Source organism: Pipistrellus hanaki (assembly GCF_964339955.1).
Source record: "Pipistrellus hanaki genome assembly, chromosome: 17".
Classification (NCBI taxonomy): domain Eukaryota; kingdom Metazoa; phylum Chordata; class Mammalia; order Chiroptera; family Vespertilionidae; genus Pipistrellus; species Pipistrellus hanaki.
In genome coordinates, this window is record NC_140519.1 from 12,317,208 (window position 1) to 12,337,323 (window position 20,116).

Consider the following 20,116-nt stretch of genomic DNA (forward strand, 5'->3'; position numbering starts at 1 on the left):
TTGTTGACACAGGACAGATAATCATAGCCTTAAAAAAATCTACATTTTAAAAGTTTAAAAGCTTTCTTCCCAAAACAGAGTCCAGTGATACAGTTGAACCTGTCAATAGTGGATTTCTTTCACCTCAGCTCTGCCTTGCACTAATTTTATCAGCAGATATCCAGACACAAAGAAATATTGAACTCTAACCTTTCTCTCCAGTGGTCAGCAAACTCATTAGTCAACAGAGCCAAATATCAACAGTACAACGACTGAAATTTCTTTTGAGAGACCAATTTTTTAAACTTAAAACTTCTTCTAATACCACTTCTTCAAAATAGACTGGCCCAGGCCGTGGTATTTTGTGGAAGAGCCACACTCAAAGGGGCCAAAGAGCTGCATGTGGCTCAAGCCGTGCCAACCACGGCTCTACACCAATCCTTAAAAATTGCTTAATGGGAAAATATAACCCTAACAAGGAGAGAGAAATGTACATTCTAAGCTACCTAATATTTCCAAAAAAGAAACATTTTAGGAAAATCTGAATCAATAATTATTGAGAGTATGGTCACAGTAGATGTTTGCATTGACATATACACTTTCAATATTGTAAGTTTTATAGTCAAGCCCACAAAAGTAGGTTTCCTTAAAATAAAAAAGCTAAAGCATCAGTAAAGATGGCAAAACCAGGTAAAATCAAATGTTGCCACACACAATTTTTATTATCAGGGAGAATACCAGCACAGGTCATTATAAAAATGGTTCTTTAAGCAGAATTCTCACTGACAGTTTTATAAACAACCTTTATAACAGGTTCTCCAAGTGTCCAACTAAATGAACAGTTCTACAAGCTGGTTGACGGAAGTTTTAATCTGACACACTTTGCATTCTTAATGAAGTGGTTTTCTTCTTCATTTTCTGGGACATGCATGAGGAGCATCATCCTTGTGCCTGAAAAACAATGTACAGGTTCCAACTAATAGAAAAGCTCTCCTCACATTCCCACCATCACACCTGCCTGAAACGGGTCCATACCATCTCGCCTTGCAAGAGGGTGGTCATAGCAAGCTACATGTGACCATGTTCTCCATCTACGGGCGACCCAGGAGAGCAGGCACCTCAGCCTGTGACAGACCAACCACTGATGACAAAGGCACAGGCGCTTGCATGGCTGGTATGTGGATTCTACCTTTGATTCTATCCATGTCCCTGCCACACCGGAAGCGCAGTGAGTTAAGAAGCATCGTCTTAGAGAACCTGGCTTAAACCCTACCGCCTGAATGGGACACAGCACCCACCCAAGCAACAATTTTAAAACCTGGTGCACAGTAAGTGCTCAGGAAGTGTTCCCGTATTGATTAGAAGTAACGCTTGGGCTGGCATTCGAGCATTCTGCGAGCAGAACCTTGACCTCGTGCTTATAACCCACACCACACTCCCGCTAGGCTGCAATTCTATAAAGACGTTTCCCTGGGGGTGTGTGGGGGCCGGGCCCCTGTTGTTGATCGTCTTTTGAGTAGATCATATCATCATAAGCCTTCATGCAACACCCTGATAATTTGGGGAAAAGTGCTGTCTGAGGCTTGAATTATCTGAATAATGAACAAATCTCCACGTCTAATTGAACTCAGCCCGAGCACAGGCTCAGCCCCACAGCAGACGCGGGGAAGCGTTTCCAGTAGAACGCGGGCAGGCCAGATGTTCTGGAAGCAGAACGCGGTCATTATGCACATGCCAGCTCCTCCTCCCTCCACCCCAGGCCAAGACCCTTTCAGCAGCACGAGGCCTGGCTAACATATGCCTCTGGCTGCCTCCCCGCGTGGCATCCCGGCACCCACTCGAACACTTGAGCAATTTTTAACAAGCTCCACTGACAGGGGCCATTCACTTGGAGCCAAAGACACACGCAGGGAGGGCACGCTGATTGTGAGAGAGCACCCTGGTCCACACGACCCAAAGGTGACCCACAGGCCCTTTACCGCTTTTGGGGAAGCCATACCTACACTTCTCAGGCCAGAGCATGAGCTCAACTTAGACAGAGCCCATCACGTAAATCATAAAGTACGAGGCGAAGTGGTCTTGAAGTGTAGGGGATGGTAGTGCCAATGTTTTACTGCGTTCCTGCGGTGGGGAATCGTGTGTGTGTGTGTGTGTGGTGTGTGTGTGTGTGTGTGTGTGTGTGTGTGTGTGTGTTCCAAAGGAGAGAAACGCAGAAAGCTCTTAGGTGGGGCACTGCCCTCCCTCACCCCCATCCTGACATGATCACTGCCCCCTGCACACCTAGGAATTCATCAGAGGAAGCAGCCCCTTTGAAATGAAATGCTCCCTGGGCAAGACCTGAGAGTCACTTACACCTTTGGATGCACTGTGTGGCTTTTATCAAAAGGCTTTTTCCCCCCTTAATTAAAGGAGTGCTAGTGTTCTGGGGGGAATTAGACATGTAATCTTGCAACAGGGAGTACTTCCCTGGAGAGAAGGGATAAAGCAGTAAGGATCTCAGAGAACCGGAGGAGAGCACAGTAGCGTGCGCCTGCTCTAGGGACAGTTGCACTCTGGGTAGGGAAAGACACGTTGAAAATAAAATTAGCGGCTTCCAGTAACACACTTGGCTCTCTATAGATTGTTGTCTGGGTGTGTTAACAATTACACACAGAATATCATTTTCTCTATCCTTACATGGATATAAAAAGTTACTAATGCCTGGTCTAAAGTAATCCTTCCAGGAATTGCTATCTATCTATCATCTATCTATCTGTTTATCCTTCTACCTACCTTTATATCACTAATCTATTTATCTATCTATCTATCTATCTATCTATCCATCCTTCTCTATCATCTATCTATCCATCCATCCATTCTTTTCCATCTTTCTCTATTTGTGTATCTATCTATCTATTTATCTATCTATCTATCTATCTATCTATCTACCTACCTACCTATCTACCTATCCATCCTTCTAGCTATCCATCCATCTTTTTCTATAGCTATCTATCTATCTATCTATCCATCCAGCTCTCTGTCTATCTATCCTATGTTTGGATAAACATATTTGGGGTCACTTTTCCTAGTGAAATGCAGAGGGGGATTTGGTTCATTATGCAGACTTTCCTGCCCTGGAAATGCAGTAAGAAGTCCCTGTTTGTGTTGGAGTCACTGTGACAGAACACGTGGCTGCGCCTCAGCAAATGTCAAGCTTAAAAACAGAAGTAGACGTAGTTGATAGGGCTGGCCAATGACACTGCGAGCTGAGAGCATGGGTGATTTATTAGTTGCTACCAGCTAACTGGCTCCTCTGCATCTGATCTGTGTATTTATTCGTCCTCGGTATTATGCAAGCATGTGTTGTTCTATTATGGAGACTGTTTTCTCAACCTATGCCTTGGTTTTCTACATGAGAATACAATAAAATAACTCGGACTGTGATTACTTTTTTAAATAAATCCTGCAACTTGCAATTGAATTTCACACTGCATTTCAACCTTGAAAGGAACATAAATCTGAAACTAATATAAAAAGCGCACAATTTTCCACATTCAGGTTTACGTTTTAGCAACAGAAAAGAATAACTTTTGTTTATCTCTGAAAACAGCTTTCTTCATCTAAACAAATGAGTAGAGTCAGTTTGAGGAAAACCTGTTTTGGTTCCTCAGATACACACACATATTCCAATTTCCTCGGGCACAATGACTTTTATGCAAATGCATCCCACACAATCTCCTGACCTCTTTTAACATCACACTGGGACAATGACAGTTCCATAATTGCAATGGTACATATCTGGGGTGTTTGATTTTAAATTGCAAAGTTGGACTCTGGCCTATTGAAAGGAAAAAACCTTGTGGTCCTCTGTTAATTCCAAACCCATCAGGTTATTATTTCCTTTTATCATTAAAAAAAAAGAAGAAGAAGAAGAAAAGAAAAAGGTAGGTGAGGCTAATTATTCCATTTTTATTTCCTTGCCACACACTTTTGCCAACGTGGCTCCTTGCAGTTTCCTCTGTGACCCTCCCCCACATCTGGATTTTAGTTCTTAACCCGGATTCTTTCATCCGTAACACGGATAATGAGAAAACTCCAAAAATGTTCCTTGGGGGAATGTTACACTGAAAGTTACCTAGGACCCAGCCCCACGTGTGTTTCTCTGCTCACCATGGAGACAAGAGATTCATTGACTGCTCTCAGCCAAATTGAAACCCAAATATGAAAACAGCATTATGGAATTCAGACAGACTATTCTGCTTCACTTCTAGCAGATGCGGGCAGGAAAAAAAAAAAAGCCAGGACAATTCAGCTTTTGACTTTGAACAAGCAAAGCTGTGAACACCTCGCTTACAAATACATATCCTATCCTAAGAGCAGTGCCAGCGCAGGTGTGGGGAGGCCCGCAGAGGTTGGGGGACGGGGGAAGAGTAATCAGCTGGCCAGGAACCTCTGGGCCACTCTGAGCCAAGAATAAGTGAAACTGGAAATCGGAAATATCGCCCACGTCTTACTGGTTCCTTCGCACCTTGAATGTCTACTGCTAAGTGGTTTTTCATTATATCTTTTTATTGGGCTTAAAAAAAAAAAGTTTGGGATCTTGTAAAGGGATGACCAAATTGCAATGCATTTTAAAGGAGTTTTTTTGAAGACATTTTCCAGCTTATTCATTCGCCTGCTATTCATCCTACAAATATTTATTGAGGACTGACTGTGTCAATATCAACTGACAAAAATTTGTAGAGATGCAAAGGCGTGAATCGGAGGAGCATGGTCAAATGTAATGAAGTGGTGAGCTGAGACACACTGCTCCTGCATTGGATACAGAGCCGGAAATGGGCACAGATACACCCCCTTTTCACCCTGCACCCCTGACTGCAGCTCTCCAGGCATTCAGTGCCAACCTCACTTTAAATACACTTTCACACGCTCAGAGAAGATTAAGAGTGAGCTGCAGTTTCATTTTATTGTTTTAATTTTCCAGGCCAATTTTGCTTCATCGTGGAAATTTCTGGGGGGAAATCAACACAGCACTTCAGAAATTTTTGCTTGAAGACACACACACACACACACACACACACACACACACAACTCTTTTTGGGGAAAAAAAAGAAAAGAAAAGAAAGATTCTCAGGAAAATAATACTGCCAAAAAAATGAAGACGGCTTTGCTTGTTTTTGTAGCCATCATTAGCAATAGACATGAAGGTATTTTTTTTTTTTTTTTGAGTCCATATGGAAAGATCATCAACACATTCTGCCTCTGAGTTCTTTGCCAAAATACCATAACCCACAAGCCTTCTACCTTAAACATAAAAGGAAAGGTGTTGTTCTGGTCAAATAAAGAAATAATTTTTACTAGCATACGTCTAATGTTAAAGCTGCCTAAATCCTGCCAAATACATTAAAACAACATCTGTAAAACAGATTTTCATTAAACTGATCAGTTTAAAGTTAAGCAGCTAGGCAGATGATGCTTTTACGCTCACCCTTAACCTTTAACCTTTAACCTCCTTTAACGGGAAGGAGGACACACACTCCTTTGAGGTAATACAGCAAGAGGCAGCCCATTCAAATCGAACTGACACATGACCACGTTTAAAGTGTTGTCAATCAATATGTTGTCAATAACAAGAAAAGCTGAATTCTCACCGCTCTGCCTTTGCCTTATAACTGCTACTGTCACTTTTCCACAAAGTCTAACTAATTCCCGGAGCGGAATTATGTAAATTAGGCTCTTAATGAAAATAAATTTTACGTAGGAGATTAGCGTCTAATCATTAACTCCGAAACTATTTTAAGTCTAATTTTAATATTTTAGCCAAATTACAAACCATCATTTTTTTTTCCCAGGCCCTGGCCAATTTGTTAGCTTCTTATTTAAAAGCAATTAATGTTACTTATGAAGCGATTTTATTTTGCTCGCACAAGCTGACCAAGCTTGCTGAAGTCATTACCGCACTTGAAAACGCTCTCTCTCTCTGATGCACACTGCCTCTGGTCTTTGTAACTCATGTTAGAAATGGCATCCTCAACACATCACTATCTCGCAATGACCAGAAATAAGGAATGCCCCTTGAAGGATGATGGAAAAAGAACAATGTAGTCCAGTGGTCCCGTATCAAGTTGCAACCGCTCAAATATTTCTCTGTTCAATCTTATTTTAATTCAAGGTAAGTTTGTTCCAAGTATGTTTGTTTAGTGACTGACCAATTTTAGACACTTACAGTATCAGGGAACTTGGGTATTTAAGAGATAAGCCAAAAAACAAGAGTTGGGGGAAAATTTTGTATTTGACATAACATTTTAAAGGTAAGAGGACATAGATACCCTTTGGTTCTGAGACCGAAAGTTCTCTCTGCTTGAAAGCTCTCTTTATAAACAAGGGCTTGGCTCCTAGGGTTGTGAGGCATTCAAAGACAATATCCAACTCTCCCTTCAAAGGAACTTCCAACCCAGCTCTGGCTCCCAGCAAACTGCTCTGCAGACAGTGAGCGGTGTCAAGTCACACCCATGGAATGAATGGAAAAACTTAAAACACACATGTCCACATAATCACCGAACAATTAGATTAAATCACCTTCCCTGAGAAAATAAACCATGCCACTCTGCTTCTCTGGAGCTTCCCACACGGGATTAATAAAACAGAAAAATTTGTACATTTCTGTCTTCTTCTGGCAACATGTTCGTTTCAAGTGTTTGAGGGGCTGCGTGAACATAAACCCAGCTCATGAATATTCTATCTAGCGCTCCCAGGGTTGAGATCTATTATTTATACAAACTTAATGTTTGTTTGTTTGTTTTTTCTCTCCTCGGAATTCTAAAAGTTTTAATAGGTCAGGTAGCAACAGGGGAAAAAAAAAAAAGTTGACAGTTGAACGGCTGTCAACCATTGCTGTAAAACCCATGAATGATAATACAATTAATTCTTGGATTATATTTTCAATACCATCCACTTAGAAGCTTTCCGTATCACATCAAAACCTGAACTCCCCTCAAACTGTGTAACCCAAATCTAATGCTTTCATTATTGATCCGCAGAGTGCCACCATCACAGGAACCTTACACATGCTCCCGCCACGTCTTCCAGGTTTTACACTCTGTACATCTATCTAGAGTTGGATCTTCCAGAAACAGCCTCAACCAACAGGGCCAGGCTGACCCAAAGGAATAATTTCTGCTCACGCTCTAGACCACAGTCCACTCTGCTCCTTCTGTGTGTATAGTTTGAAGCAGTGTTAGAAAGGCCGTGGGTGTTACAATCACTGGTGGATGGTATAGTACAATCACTCCTGATAGTATAGTTACCCCTGATTCCTGGTGTAAATCAATAGGTAACACTTGCAAAATGGATTTTGTAATCATAGTTAGAGCTTGTTACAATGACGAATGGTCTGCAATATTTTCTGAATTTTAATGTCCTCTAGACAAAAGAAGTTCTTAATAAGTTACCCAGTTATTCATCACAGAAATGAATCTGTTCCACGTGTTACATGAACCAAGACAATCAAGCCAAACCAGTCCACCAGCTGCTCAAAACAAATTAACCAGTCATCGGGATTTACAAAAAAAAGTCAAGACAAGTTGTGCAATCCATGGGGTTCCTCACTTGCATGGATTCATTACGTCAGCATCAGATAAAAGTATGATTTGCCTTTGAATGAGCATTTTTATCCCTGCCACATCCACGGAGGGGATTAAACATTTCTAGCTGGGGGAAAAATCATGCAAAATAACAACAGCGTTCAGAGACTTTCAGCTGATGCTAAGGGAGAGTGTGCTTCCTCAATACCACTAGGTACTTGAAAGAAAAAGCAAAAATGCGTACACAGAGTCACCCTGTCACCAAACAAAAGGTGGCACGAGGTAGCACTATTTTTGTCCTCTGCTCCCTGTACCCGTTCACATTTAGCTATGAGTGGTACCCTACGCCTTTTTTAAAAACCAGTCTATTACACGGCATTATTTTGCATATGAAAATACTCAGGAAAGGTATTTTATTTGGGAGAAAACGGCAAAGCAATCCATGCCACTGTGAGAGATGTCACAGAGGCAGACAGCCAGTCTTTCAAATACATCCTCCCGGTGCCCACATTTCAACATGACATGTAGTAACGCTCCGCAGACACTGTGTTCCTTGCCCTCCTTCTCCCCCCCCCCCCCCTTAACTTGCAGACTGGTGCTCCAAGCTCTGAACAGTGCAATCCCCTCCCCACCCCCGTGTCCCCTTACCTTGTAGAGTTTCAGGGCCGCCTCGTGCCTGTGGTTGGTGGTGTGCAGGCGTAACTTATCCACGCTGTTGGTGTAGTAGTCGCAGGCGTTGCACTTCAGGTGCACGGGGTTGCCAATGGCGATGCACTTGAGCCTCCACTCGTTGCTTTTGCCTCCCTCCTTGATGTGAGCCACCAGCTGGTACTTCTGCATGTGCTTGTCGGTCTTGCAGTGGAGCTGGAAGTTGGCTTTGAGCTGCGTGTTGTAGTTGCAGAGCTTGCACTGGTAGATGTCTCCAATTACAGCCCTCCACTCCTCTTCGGGGAGGGCGCGCTCGCTGCTCACATGCACGCTCAGGGCCTCCAGGCTGTCAGAGGTGAATTTGTTGCACACAGCACACTGGAAGAGCTTCAGTGCCGGGTCACTGATATAAGGTGACAGCTCTCCTGCAGTAAGGAGGGACAGGTCATCACCCATTAGCTGACCACTGGCAAGCCGGATTTCAGGCGGCAGCTCATTATTTACTACAGGAAGAAAAAAAAATTAAGAGGAAAAATAGATGCTAGAAAACACAGCACGCACAAAGGGATCTGTAAAACAAAAGTCTTTTGACCGGGAATGTGCTTTCTCTAGAGCTTAAACCCATAAAAAAAAAAAAAAGCTGTAATAGGATTGGATCGGGATCAATTACAATCATCCCTTTCAACTTCTAAATGCCCTCACCAGATAGCTTTAATTACTCCTACCGGGCATGATGTCATTCTGAAATTTGTATTTTCGAGGGCAGGAGCGGTGATCGATACCATAACAAACAGCCACGTGCTCGCGATGGAAGAGCCCAGATAAACTTGCATAATAAGCACTAATTGCCATTTCGCAATTTGTCTGAGGCCTGATGAGATCTGGCTAATACCGTAGGCGGGCGGGGATCTCTTGCCAAATACCTGGGAGAAGGTAGCGGTATAGGACTGCTAGCGGTCTAATTACCTCCCATCACAGGCACAGAAATGGTTTTCACTAATATTTCATTAAAAATAACGGTCTCTCCTTTGGAAGCGCAAGCTTGATATGTGAGGGAATAACTGCCAAAAATCAGAGCTATAAACCTCGCCAGGGTCACAGCGAATAAAGGCAGGCAGATGGGCACATGCACGTTTGTTCACTGAGCTGCTGGATGAAGAAGACATAGTTTGCTAAGTCCTCTCGGGCTGCCCTGGACCTCTATGGAGTTAATTCAGGTTTTTTGTTTTTGTTTGTTTGTTTTTTAAAGTTTTTTATTTTATTTTATTGATATTTTACAGAGAGGAAGGGAGAGAGATAGAGACTTAGAAACATCGATGAGAGAGAGTCATCGATCAGCTGCCTCTTGCACATCCCTTGCTGGGATGTGCCCGCAACCAAAGTACACGCCCCTGACCGGAATTGAACCCGGGACCCTTCAGTCCGCAGGCCGATGCTCTATCCACTGAGCCAAACCAGTTTCGACTTAATTCAGGTTTGAAGGGAGGCCCCAGTGGTCTGATGATCAGCTAAGAGATACATTCCCTTCCAGGAGGCTGTCCCCCATTTGTCTGCACTCACCCCTCCCTCTGGGTGCATCCCACTAACTCAGACCGGGCAGCTAGTGGAGCTAATGGGAGGAGAGAAAAACAGTGAGTACTGACCGAGTCCGGGGGCCAGGGCGGCGGCCGTGGCCGGGTCCAGCTGGAAGGGGCTGAGCATCAGCTGCGGGTCGGCGGGGCTCTCCAGCTTCATGCCGGTCAGGCCGATGTTCTGGGCCAGGTAGTACTGGTAGAGCTCGGCCTCGGCCGGCGCCAGGCCCAGGTGCAGGTTGTGCTGGATCTGCTTCATGTTCTGCTGCAGGAGCATCATGTTGTGCATGTGCTTCTCGCTGGTCATGTGGATGCGGAGGTTCCTGGCCACGTTGGTCTCGTAGTCGCACACCTCGCAGCGCCAGGTGGGCTTCTGCTTGGGCTTGGACGGGGACGGGGTGCCGCAGCCGCCGCCCAGGCCGGCGTTGGGGGCGGACACGGAGGCGGCGGCGTGGCCGAACACCTGCTCGCCCGTGCCGCCGTTCTGCAGGTTCTGCACGTTGTTGAGGTGCTTGTCGCTCTGCATGTGGATGCTGAGGTTGCCTTTGGTGGTGGTGGAGTAGTTGCACACCTCGCAGCGGAAGGGCTTGTAGCCGCACGTGTAGCTCTCGCCGCGGGCCAGCCTGGGGTGCGGCTGGCCCGTCTTGCAGTACACGCACGAGCCCCCCGGCTCCGGGTGCTTCTCCTTCATGTGCGCCTCCAGCGTCTGCTGGTACTTATAGTGCCAGTTGCACTTGGGACACTTGAGGGTCTTGCACGAGTTCCTGGAGTGCATCATGGTCATGTGGCCGCCCAGGGAGCGCGAGGACCCCAGCACCGTGTCGCACTTGGGACACTCGATGCCGCTGCCGCCGCCGGGGGAGCCGTCCCCCCCTCCGGGCCCCGGGGTGCCGGGCGCGCTGGGCGCGAAGCCGGGGTGGTGGTGGTGCTGGTGAGGGGGGGCCGCGCCGCTGTCCTCCTCGGCGGCCCCCCGGCCCGGGTCGCAGGGATGGGGGGCCTGGGGGGCCGGGGCGCTGTCCTTCCCGGCACCCCCCGCCTCCGGGGCCCCGTCCTTGCCCCCCAGGCCATAGGGATGGGCCCGGGGGACGGCCGCCTGCTGCTGCTGCTTCTTCTTCTCCGGGTCCTCGGAGGAGGAGGAAGAGGAGGAGGAGGAGGACGGGGGGCCCTTGTCGATGAACTTTAGCACGCTGCTGCTGGAGGACAGAGGAGAAATGCTTTGGTTTAAGAGCGGGAAATCTTTGTGGCCCATACTGTGATCGGCGAGTTCGCCCATCGCCTCCTCGTCATCGTCCAGGTCATTGGAGGAGAAGGCGTCCTCCTCCTCCTCTTCGTCCTCGTCGGCCGCCTCGGGGGGCTCGCGTTTGACCGGGCAATCTGGGGTAACGGTGCCGCCCCCACCCGGGCGCCCCGCGGGGCTCCCCTGGGGCCGTTCACAGCTGTTCTCTTGGTCTTTGCTGCCCTCGGGCATCTTGCTGGCCTCGGACGCTGCTGGGTGGCCGAGGGACACGGAGGTAATCGGGGTGTTGGCGACGAGGCTGGACGACAGCCCCCCCAGGTTTGCAGGGTCCGCCTTTGGCATCATCGGGGGGACCCCCAGCTCAGCTGCTGGGCTGGAGGACGAGGACGACAGGGAGGACGCCAGGCCCCCCGACGAGCTCCCTTTTAAGAAGGCAAAGCCCGGCGGCTGGGGGGGCGGCGGGGGCGGGGGCAGGGGGTCCCCGTTCTCCACGCGGAACGCGCCCCAGAGGCCGCGGAAGGCGGCGGCGGCGGCGGCGGCGGCAGCTGCGGAGGCGGCGGCCGGGTCCGGGGGGCCGATGAGGTTTGCGGTGGAAAAGTGGGGGTGGGCGGAGGGGGTGGGTTTTTTTGGTTCCAGAAAGCTGATCAGAGGTTCCTTGTCTTTGCCGATGCCCTGGATGATGGCGGAGACGCCCTTGCCGCGCAGCAGCCGCTGCTCGCCCGCGTTGAGCGCCAGGCGGTGGTCGTGCACGGCGTGCGACACGAAGGAGCGCGTGTAGCCGAAGCTGAGCTTGCACAGGAAGCACATGAGCACGGGCTTCCTCCGGCCGTCGCTCACGCCGCCGTCGAACCGGGACAGGTCCAGGTCCAGGTCCGGGTCCGGGTCCGGGTCCGGGCCGCCGGGGGGCACATCTTTGGACACGCACTTGTGCTTGGCCGAGCCGTCGCTGGCGAGATAGTCCTGGTCTCGCTGGTGCCGCAGGTCGTAGACTCTGAAGCTGTGCAGCACCGGGCCGGCTCCTGCCAAGGCTGAGGTATTTGGGAAGGCCTGGTCGGCCGGGAAGGGCCTCCCGAGGGACGACGACGAAGCGATGTGGAAGGTGTTGATGATCTGCGGGTAGAAGGACAGCGGGGCGGGGGCCGCCTGGTCGCCCTGGTCCCCCCCTGCGGCGGCGGCCAGGGAGTCCAGGAAGCGGGCGGCCGAGAGCAGCTGGCCGTGCACCCCGGCGGTGGAGGCGGAGGTGGAGGTGGCGGTGGCTGCAGGTGCATGGGGACCCCCGGCCTCCTTGGGGTCCTCGATGATGTAGGCCGAGCCGTCGGGCTGGTACACGATCTCCCCGGTGAGGTTCTCCACGTCGCTGTCCTCCAGCTCGCTGGCCTCGCTGTCGTGGTCATCCCTCAGGACGGGCAGGCGGGCGTTGGGGCAGTGGTGCTCCATGTACTTCTGCAGGCTGGGGAAGGAGCCGGCGCACTCGTGGCATGGGATCTCCTTGGCTGTGGCCAGCTGCGGGCCCGAGGGGGCATGCTGGCCGCTGCCCAGGCCCAAGCCCAGGCCCAGGCCCAGGCCCAGCAAGCCGTCCTGGGGGCCTCGCTGCTGCTGCTGCTGCTGCTGCTCCTCGGCTGAGGCCTCGTTGGCGTTCAGGTTGCCATCGGCCGCAGAGGAGCCGTGCTCCCTGTCAGGCTCCATGCCTGCAACTTTCTCTGGCACCTCATTATCAAGTTGTGTCGCTGCCGCTGCCGCACACAGCTTTGATGTGCTCTGCCCATTTTCCTGCCTTGAGATAGGAGGGGAGTCACAGGTTTCCATGGCAATCGCTACATGGGGATCTCATTTCATCCAGCCTGTCAGGGACCTGGGTAAAAAATAAGGTGAGAGAAGGCATTTTTATTAAATAATGACACCGCTCACTAATAGCCCATCACTAATTTACGGCAGCTGTAAACTTGGCTATCTGCAAAGGTGAGGGGGTGGCGGGTGAAGGAGGGTCTGAAAGGCAGCGCACCTATCTGTCACACGCAGAGACTGTGTGTGAATGGAGAGAATAATGCAGAGAGCCGTGGCAGCCGGGCCTCCACACCCTGGGTGTTTCTGAAGTCGCCATGGGCATCCGTCATAAATCTGAAATTCATATCAGCGATCCGCGCTTCTCTCATTCCCCTTCTCTGAAAATGTATACATAACCGACAGGAAAGGCTCTGAAAGCCCCTTGTCCATGACAGACAGGGAAATGGCTTTCACATATGAAGGCAGGAATAAAAAGGAACAATGCAAATGACTTGTAATTTTTTTTTTTTTTTTAATATTTACCTTTTACTTTCTCAAGGGGGGATGAGGAGGGAAGGGAGACCGACCGTAAAGGAACCTTAAAATGAGAAATATGACAGTCACAGGCAGCGCCGGCCACGCTCTGCTCTGGCTTTCATTTTGCCAGTAAATCAGCTTACTACAAATCTTCCCTGCGCAAAAGCTCTCAGCAGGTATCTGGCTGGCCCTGATTAAGCACCAATCACAATTCTTCCCCACACTTCAGTCACCTCAATGGGCAGCAGAACAGAAATTAATATTTACTGCAGCCAGGCCTCTCCTCCTAGGGGACGATCACATCCGTTGCATTTTTTCTTTTTTCTTCTCTTTTTTTTTTTCCTCTCACTGCACTATGTAATGAACACCATTTCAAATACCATTTTGATGTTATCAATCCTGGTGAGCTGCCCATCTCTCAACTATTGCCTCAATCAGCATCTCCCCTGGCTTAACAAATCATACGCAAGCACGACTGATGAAAATCCTTCCATCATTTGTTTTAGATTTAATTTTTCAGTGGTTTTTTTGTGTTTTGTTTTGTTTTTTTTTTCAGCCTGGCATCTTAGACCGTAAACTCCCTTTGTTGAGAGCAAGATACGCCCTCCGTAAAGCTATCTCGGGCTCCGGCAGCATGGTCAGGTAGCAGGGGACAATTGAGTATGTATTGGTAGCATGCCCTTCTGTGTGCAAGTGTGTGTGAACATGTGTGCCCTCGTGTGTGTGTGTGTGTGTGTGTGCCCACAAACCTCAGCTACTGTAATAGCAACTCGATTACAGTGTAAGCTTCTGAGTCCTGTAGCTCTCCGGGTTTGCAGGATGATGGCGCTGTACACACCACCGAGGGGGCTGAAACTTGGGTGTTTATTTTCAGCCTAGGACACAGACATCGTCTTGACTAAGCAATTTTCTCCCAAATCTTGCAATTTGAGGGATTCATCACTTCAAGGCAACTAGCCCCTTAATGTAAAAGTATCAATGCGTTCAAGGTCGCTGGTAATTTCTGATATAAGAGGGTTTGGCGTTGCCGTATTCTGTTACCTGTCATAGTGGGCAGGCTAGACACGCAGCGTCTCACCCTGGATGCCCCTGCATGTATTGCCGACTTCTCAGCGGCAGAGGGCTGAGGAAAAACAAAACTCTGGGCTCACTCAGGTTACTAAGCGTTTTAGCAATTCCTTTTGAAAAGTTCTTCTGGAAGAAAGACCTCATTGAAGGTCACTGGCATATTAAGTATGAAGAATCACTTCTTAATACTCTCTTGACTTTAATCAAATTTAATCTTGTCAGCTAAATCAGAGAGGAAGTGATCAGTGTAGAATGCATCAAAAGATCGGCCGAGATTGGAAATGAAATCAAAATTCGTTTTGGTATCTGCCATGGTTAAAACGACATTCTAATTGCTCACCAATCAAACATCATAAAGCTTAGTGTGTAATTTTAATCATCATCGATGAGCTGCAGGTTAATTATCATCATGGCATGCCTGCAGCTTTTAAAACCCTCTGAAATAATCTGATAACCATAAGCATGAAAACCTAATAATTTCTAATTAGTCCACAAACGTTAATGTTTACCTTTGCATTCACCAGATCGCCGCAAACCATGTATATCTTCACCAAAGGCAGCCAAAATGCCTAAGATATAACCCCCTACTAGACTGGAGGAGATGCGGAAGGCAGGAGGGGGCTAGGGGTCTGGAGTGGGAGCGCAGTGGAGGGAAACACTCCATCAGAGGTCCTGGCTTACCCAGTACAGTGGTGGGATCCAGGGCAGGTGCTATTTACTGTTTCCTCTGATAAGATAGTTTAGGCTGATACACGTAAGGAGATTCACCTTAATCACAAAAGTAAGAAAAGCTCCCGAACACTATGTAGCTTGTGAAGGAGTTTCTAAGCTTTTGTTATTACAGTGGTGCCTCGCATAACGAACGCCTCGCACAGCGAACTTTGGACAGGTTTTTCATGAAACCATCGGCCAAAAAGCAGAAAATGGATGAAGATGTGCAAGATTCGGTAGACTCTACTTAGTCTGTCTTAAAATTAAAAAAATGTGTGTTTTTTTTTTTTAAAAAATATGTTTTTAGATGTATCTAAATAAAAATATGTCATCTTAGCATATTTTTTTTATGTCATCTTAGCATATTTTATGCTACAGAACGAATTATTTTTTTTAACATGTATTGTTATGGGAAAACGATTTTCACATAACGAACTTTTCGCATAACAAGCTTGCTCCTGGAACGAATTAAGTTCGTTGTGTGAGGCACCACTGTACTTTAATGATTTTGCTTACAGCCCTACTACAGTTCTCAGCCCACAAGTGCACTTGCTGGCATTACGACCCAGGATGAGTACACCCGGAAGAGGGGTCTGTGAGGTGCAGTTAATAATTTTGTCCAGATGCCGAATGGACTCTGCAATGTACCCTCTCAGTACTGTGCTATAGGAATCGGAACCTCTTTATTTTACCGGAAGTAACTTCCCAAAATGGGACAACATTGTTGCCATGTAGGAAAAAAAAATAATGAAAACTACCCTGCAGAATCCATCACAGGTGGACACAAAATGGTAGGATTGATTTTGTTACAAAATTCCCACATCATTTTACACCAAATTGCCTATCAATTTCTTCTCAATAAGGTACACATTAATCAGAAGCGAAGTCAGATCCTGTCTTCAATGCAATCAAACGTACATTTCATTCCAGAAGCAACAATGACAAACCTATGTGGACTGATGGAAAGTAATGTATTACCTGATTTTTAAATTCGTAGCTATTGACTATGGCCATGGCGATGCTTATTTTGATGGAATCACTTTAGTTTGTGCAGTTAAAACATTAGTTACATTGATGTGTACCAAGACTGTACATATTAAATATGATGCCCAGTGATTTCCCTGTCATCAATGTCAGAGAAGATCTTTCTTTTACTGATGTGACCCATTTAGGAAATTTACACTAAACTTTTATAAGTCCCAGTCAAAAGACCACAAAGAGCCATGTAACTTAAACCGCAGAATTCATTCCAAAAATGACTGCATAACAAGGAAACTCACTATAAAAGTTGCTTCACCATTTAAGCTGGTCTCTATTTGGTCTTCACCAATTTCTGTTCTCTATTGCCAAACATTCTACCTTTAAAAATCACCAAAGTCTTCAAGAAATCATCCCCTCCCCCAAAAAACCTAATACAATTTCAACGCTAAATTCAGAGCAGTACGTACCTGCTGGTCTGCTTAGAATATGTGGACACATTTTGGGGGGACTCTCAGTAATTCACAAGATCCGTGACTTTGATCATGGAAACCCCCTTTTTGGAACTAATGGACACTGTGCAGAAAAGAACTTCTATGGCTCGCTCTGCCTTGCTTTCGTCCTTCGGCCTCAACCCTGCTCTGCCAGCTGACCAAACCCACCTGCCAGGAGCTGGCTGATGACAGGGGTGCTTGCGGCACAATGGAAGAATTCCCCTGCCTTCAGGAAGCAGAGTTCCCATCAGAACCCCAAATCCGGGAGGCCAGCGTTACCTCTGTTTTTTAGCTGAGATTGTCTCAGCCCTCCTCTCGCGTCCAGTGAGACAGTGTTTGTGAAATAATGGAAAACAATGTGGTCTGAGGAGGGGGCCCGAAGAACGGGCCAGCAAGGCCAGGTTAGCCACTCTGCAAAGTGCCGGTTAGAAACAAGGGATTCCGCCTATTGTTTTTATTCTCCTCTGCTCCTGAGCCTTCATGGACTCCCTTTGAAATGGGTTAAAACCTGTCCTCGTAGCAGAGAATCTGGTATTTGGTAATAAGTTCTTAAAAAAAAAAAAAAGGAAAGAAAAGAAAGAAAATAAATAAAAATCCTTGAATTATATCAAGTTTCCAAAAGGTCATCACTGTCTCTGCTGTGGCCTTTCCCCAGTCCAAATCCTCTATCAATATGTCATAGTGAGTTAGGCAAAGACAAAAGGGAGGTGCAGTGTGAAACGGCACATATATCTAATCCTGACAAAGCACTGAATAGCCTTCACAAGTATAATTATACTTGTTTATTTGTTGCCACGTACAGAGAGCTGATGAAAAAAAATCCATCAAAGTGGTATTATGCAGACACCAAGAGCTTCTTTTCTTTGGTCGCTGGAGCCACATTGAGGCTTAAATTCCTTATTGTTAAATGCAGAGGGGAGAGAAAAAAAAGATTTGGGGCTGGACTTTCTTTTTTTTTTTTTTTTTTTTTTTTACATCAGTTGCTGACAGATCTTTTATGTCCTAGGCGGTATTAGCTCACACCGCTACCTCACTTCTGCCCGTGTTGGAATTCATAATTATAAACTACTGTACAGAAGCTTTGCAAAGGGTGTGGCGTGCTGACCACGGGAGGAAGGCCCTGTTCTCACAGCCTCCCTTTTGATATATCAAAACGCAGGTAAAGTTACGTCAGGATCCGGCTTTGATCTCGGGTCTTTAAAGTTGGGGCTGGTGATTTCCTGGAGGGAGCTCTCTCTGCAATTTGCTCAGTTTAGTGTACGTCCAGCATTTCATCAATGAGTGCGTAACTCCTTTCCCACCGCACCATCAGAGACCTTTGCACGAAGAAAAACAACTCCAAGGAAGGCCAAGGGTTGAAAATAGGAAGAAAAAGATTTCAAGCCCGAGTATCAAGGCGCCATTATGTTCCAATCGTCACTAAATCAAAGAACTTCACAAAGGTACATTTTTAGACAGGGTTTAGGGGAGTCAGCTAAGCTCTCCTTTCCCCCTCCTCCCCCTCCCCCCCCTCCCAGACCCTTGCAGGATAGAAATATATCAAAGTGCATGCACTGTGCATAGTTAATGTTTGTGAGCTTTACAATTTAAAACAGAAAAGCTGTAATTTTTCTTTGCTGGCAATCTGGAAACACTCTGGAGTTAATTACAGCTGATTCGGAGTGAGCCACACAAACAAAGACCAGTCTATGTCCAGACAATTATACTGCATTAACTAGCTTAGAGCTTCCTGCTGATGCTCCGGGCTCTTGTGTTACACCCTTCTACCTTCCCAGCACGAGGGAAAATGCTTCTGCGAGGAGGAATTAATGAAGAGAGCTGCAGAAGAATGTGTGACGACCTCTCCTGACACAGCGAAAACCAGCAAAAACTTTCCACCCGCGCTACCACCAAGGAGAGGAGGGAATTCAGTTGGAGGAGAGAAGGATGTCACTGACTATACGAACCTTTTAAAAGAAGCAAATGTTTAAAGAGAGAAAGTTTCCCAAGACAAACATGAGTGTGCAAGTGGGCTCAGTCATTTTCCCCTCATTTTTCTCATTAAGCTCTAAATTAGGTATTGACTTCCGGCCCCACAGACAGGGCCTTTGTGGTGGACATGAGTGGTCCTCTGTCTCAGTTTTCTCTTCCCACCCTCTGTGTCCCTCCTTCTCTCACTTATCTCTAAACCTCCATGGACATGATACGACAATGACACATCCTTAAACATAGGCGTTCGGGAACTAAAGAGGCAAGGTACACTTTGCTATGAAGTCCGACAGTTCTCCATTGGATTCGTTGTGGGAAACAGGAATTTTACTCAGTTTTCCTTCACAACTTTAATCAAACTCCAGCTACTTTCCTTCCAGATCAATCAATAAACTCTCCTTAACCAAAGTCCAGTATTGCATGACTCGTGTTATTCGTTTGCTTCGGGAAAAAGCTCGGAACCGCTGAGCAAGATGGACCCACTACTTTATTCTCCGTAAACAAACTTTGGTCTTTTCACCAATCGAGTTGATTTCTAATTTTCGTATTCATCCTAATTGGAAATGAATGGTTTGGGCTGGTGTGAGACAAGAACATGAGCTGTAATTATGTTCAGTGCCTTGGATTCCTCCTTTGATGCTGTTTTGCAAGTATTCCAGCTGACATTGGGGCTTTGTGGTGATTGCTTCATTAAAGGGTAAGTATGTCCTAATCAGCTGAAGCATTACTAGAAAGCTGGTGTTTGCCAATACTGGGAGAATATACCAGCTATTCGTTTCGCGCTCCTTTCCTTATAGAAGGAAAAGGTACTTCTGAATGTCAGTTACCCAGCCCTGCCTCAGTGCAAACCACCTTCCCTGGTCTCCATCTCTGCAAAGTATCAATAGGATCAGAGTTAAAGGACTGTATGATCCTTTTAATTTTCCTTCCCTAAATAAATACTGATCTACAAATTAATCAGGTGTTATACTCAAATACATACACACAAACCCTGGGAACACTAAAAGGTTGTGTAGATTACACTCCATTTTACAAAGCATCTCCAACAATGGACAGAATCAGTTTTCCTTCTCAGACCCCTCTCCTTCAATCCCTACTAGATTTGAAAGTTCAAGGAAACAACATTTCTAAAGTATGAAGCTTAAGCATGGAACCCTTTAGTTCTCCTTGGAAAAACATGGGCAGCATCAATCATTTTTAGAAGTTTATAAATCAAAGGTGCCATGTTTTTGCATATGTTTACATTTCTAGTCTTTAAAATGCAGTGGACTAATTTGTCTGGAACACACACCATCTAAGAGTGTTTAGTTGATAATGCTTTTAAGTTGTCACGTAGGGACATTTAAAAAATTCATCTTAATTGGCTTTATTAAGGAATGCATAACTAAGGAGTACTGAGCATCAAAAGAGATTTACCAGACTAGTGAAAACCATTCCACACACGTATTTATCTCATATACAATGTGAAGACAATATATTCTAACATATACCTGCATTTTTTCCTTCTTAGCCCATTCATAAACAAAATTCTTGACCTACTGACAACTGAATATTTAAAAGAGAAAACAATGGTATAATTATTTGCATTTCATGATTCCC

The 20,116-nt window shown here is 46.4% G+C and overlaps 1 protein-coding gene across 6 annotated transcripts in view; it reads right to left on the reverse strand.

Moving 5' to 3' along the window:
- ZFHX4 (zinc finger homeobox 4) overlaps positions 1 to 20,116 on the reverse strand; it is a 194,615-nt gene that overhangs the window by 158,436 nt on the left and 16,063 nt on the right. For 4 of the 6 annotated variants that reach the window (XM_084864891.1, XM_084864887.1, XM_084864889.1 and 1 more), the window contains exons 2-3: positions 9,833 to 12,849; positions 8,190 to 8,692 (exon numbers count right to left, since the gene is read on the reverse strand). In XM_084864891.1, the coding sequence (XP_084721017.1) occupies positions 8,190 to 8,692; positions 9,833 to 12,803 (3,474 nt within the window). In that variant the 5' untranslated portion in view covers positions 12,804 to 12,849. Of the gene's footprint in view, positions 1 to 8,189; positions 8,693 to 9,832; positions 12,850 to 12,999; positions 13,258 to 20,116 lie in introns of those variants that run through there. The other 2 variants (XM_084864890.1, XM_084864892.1) reach the window with 2 other exon arrangements.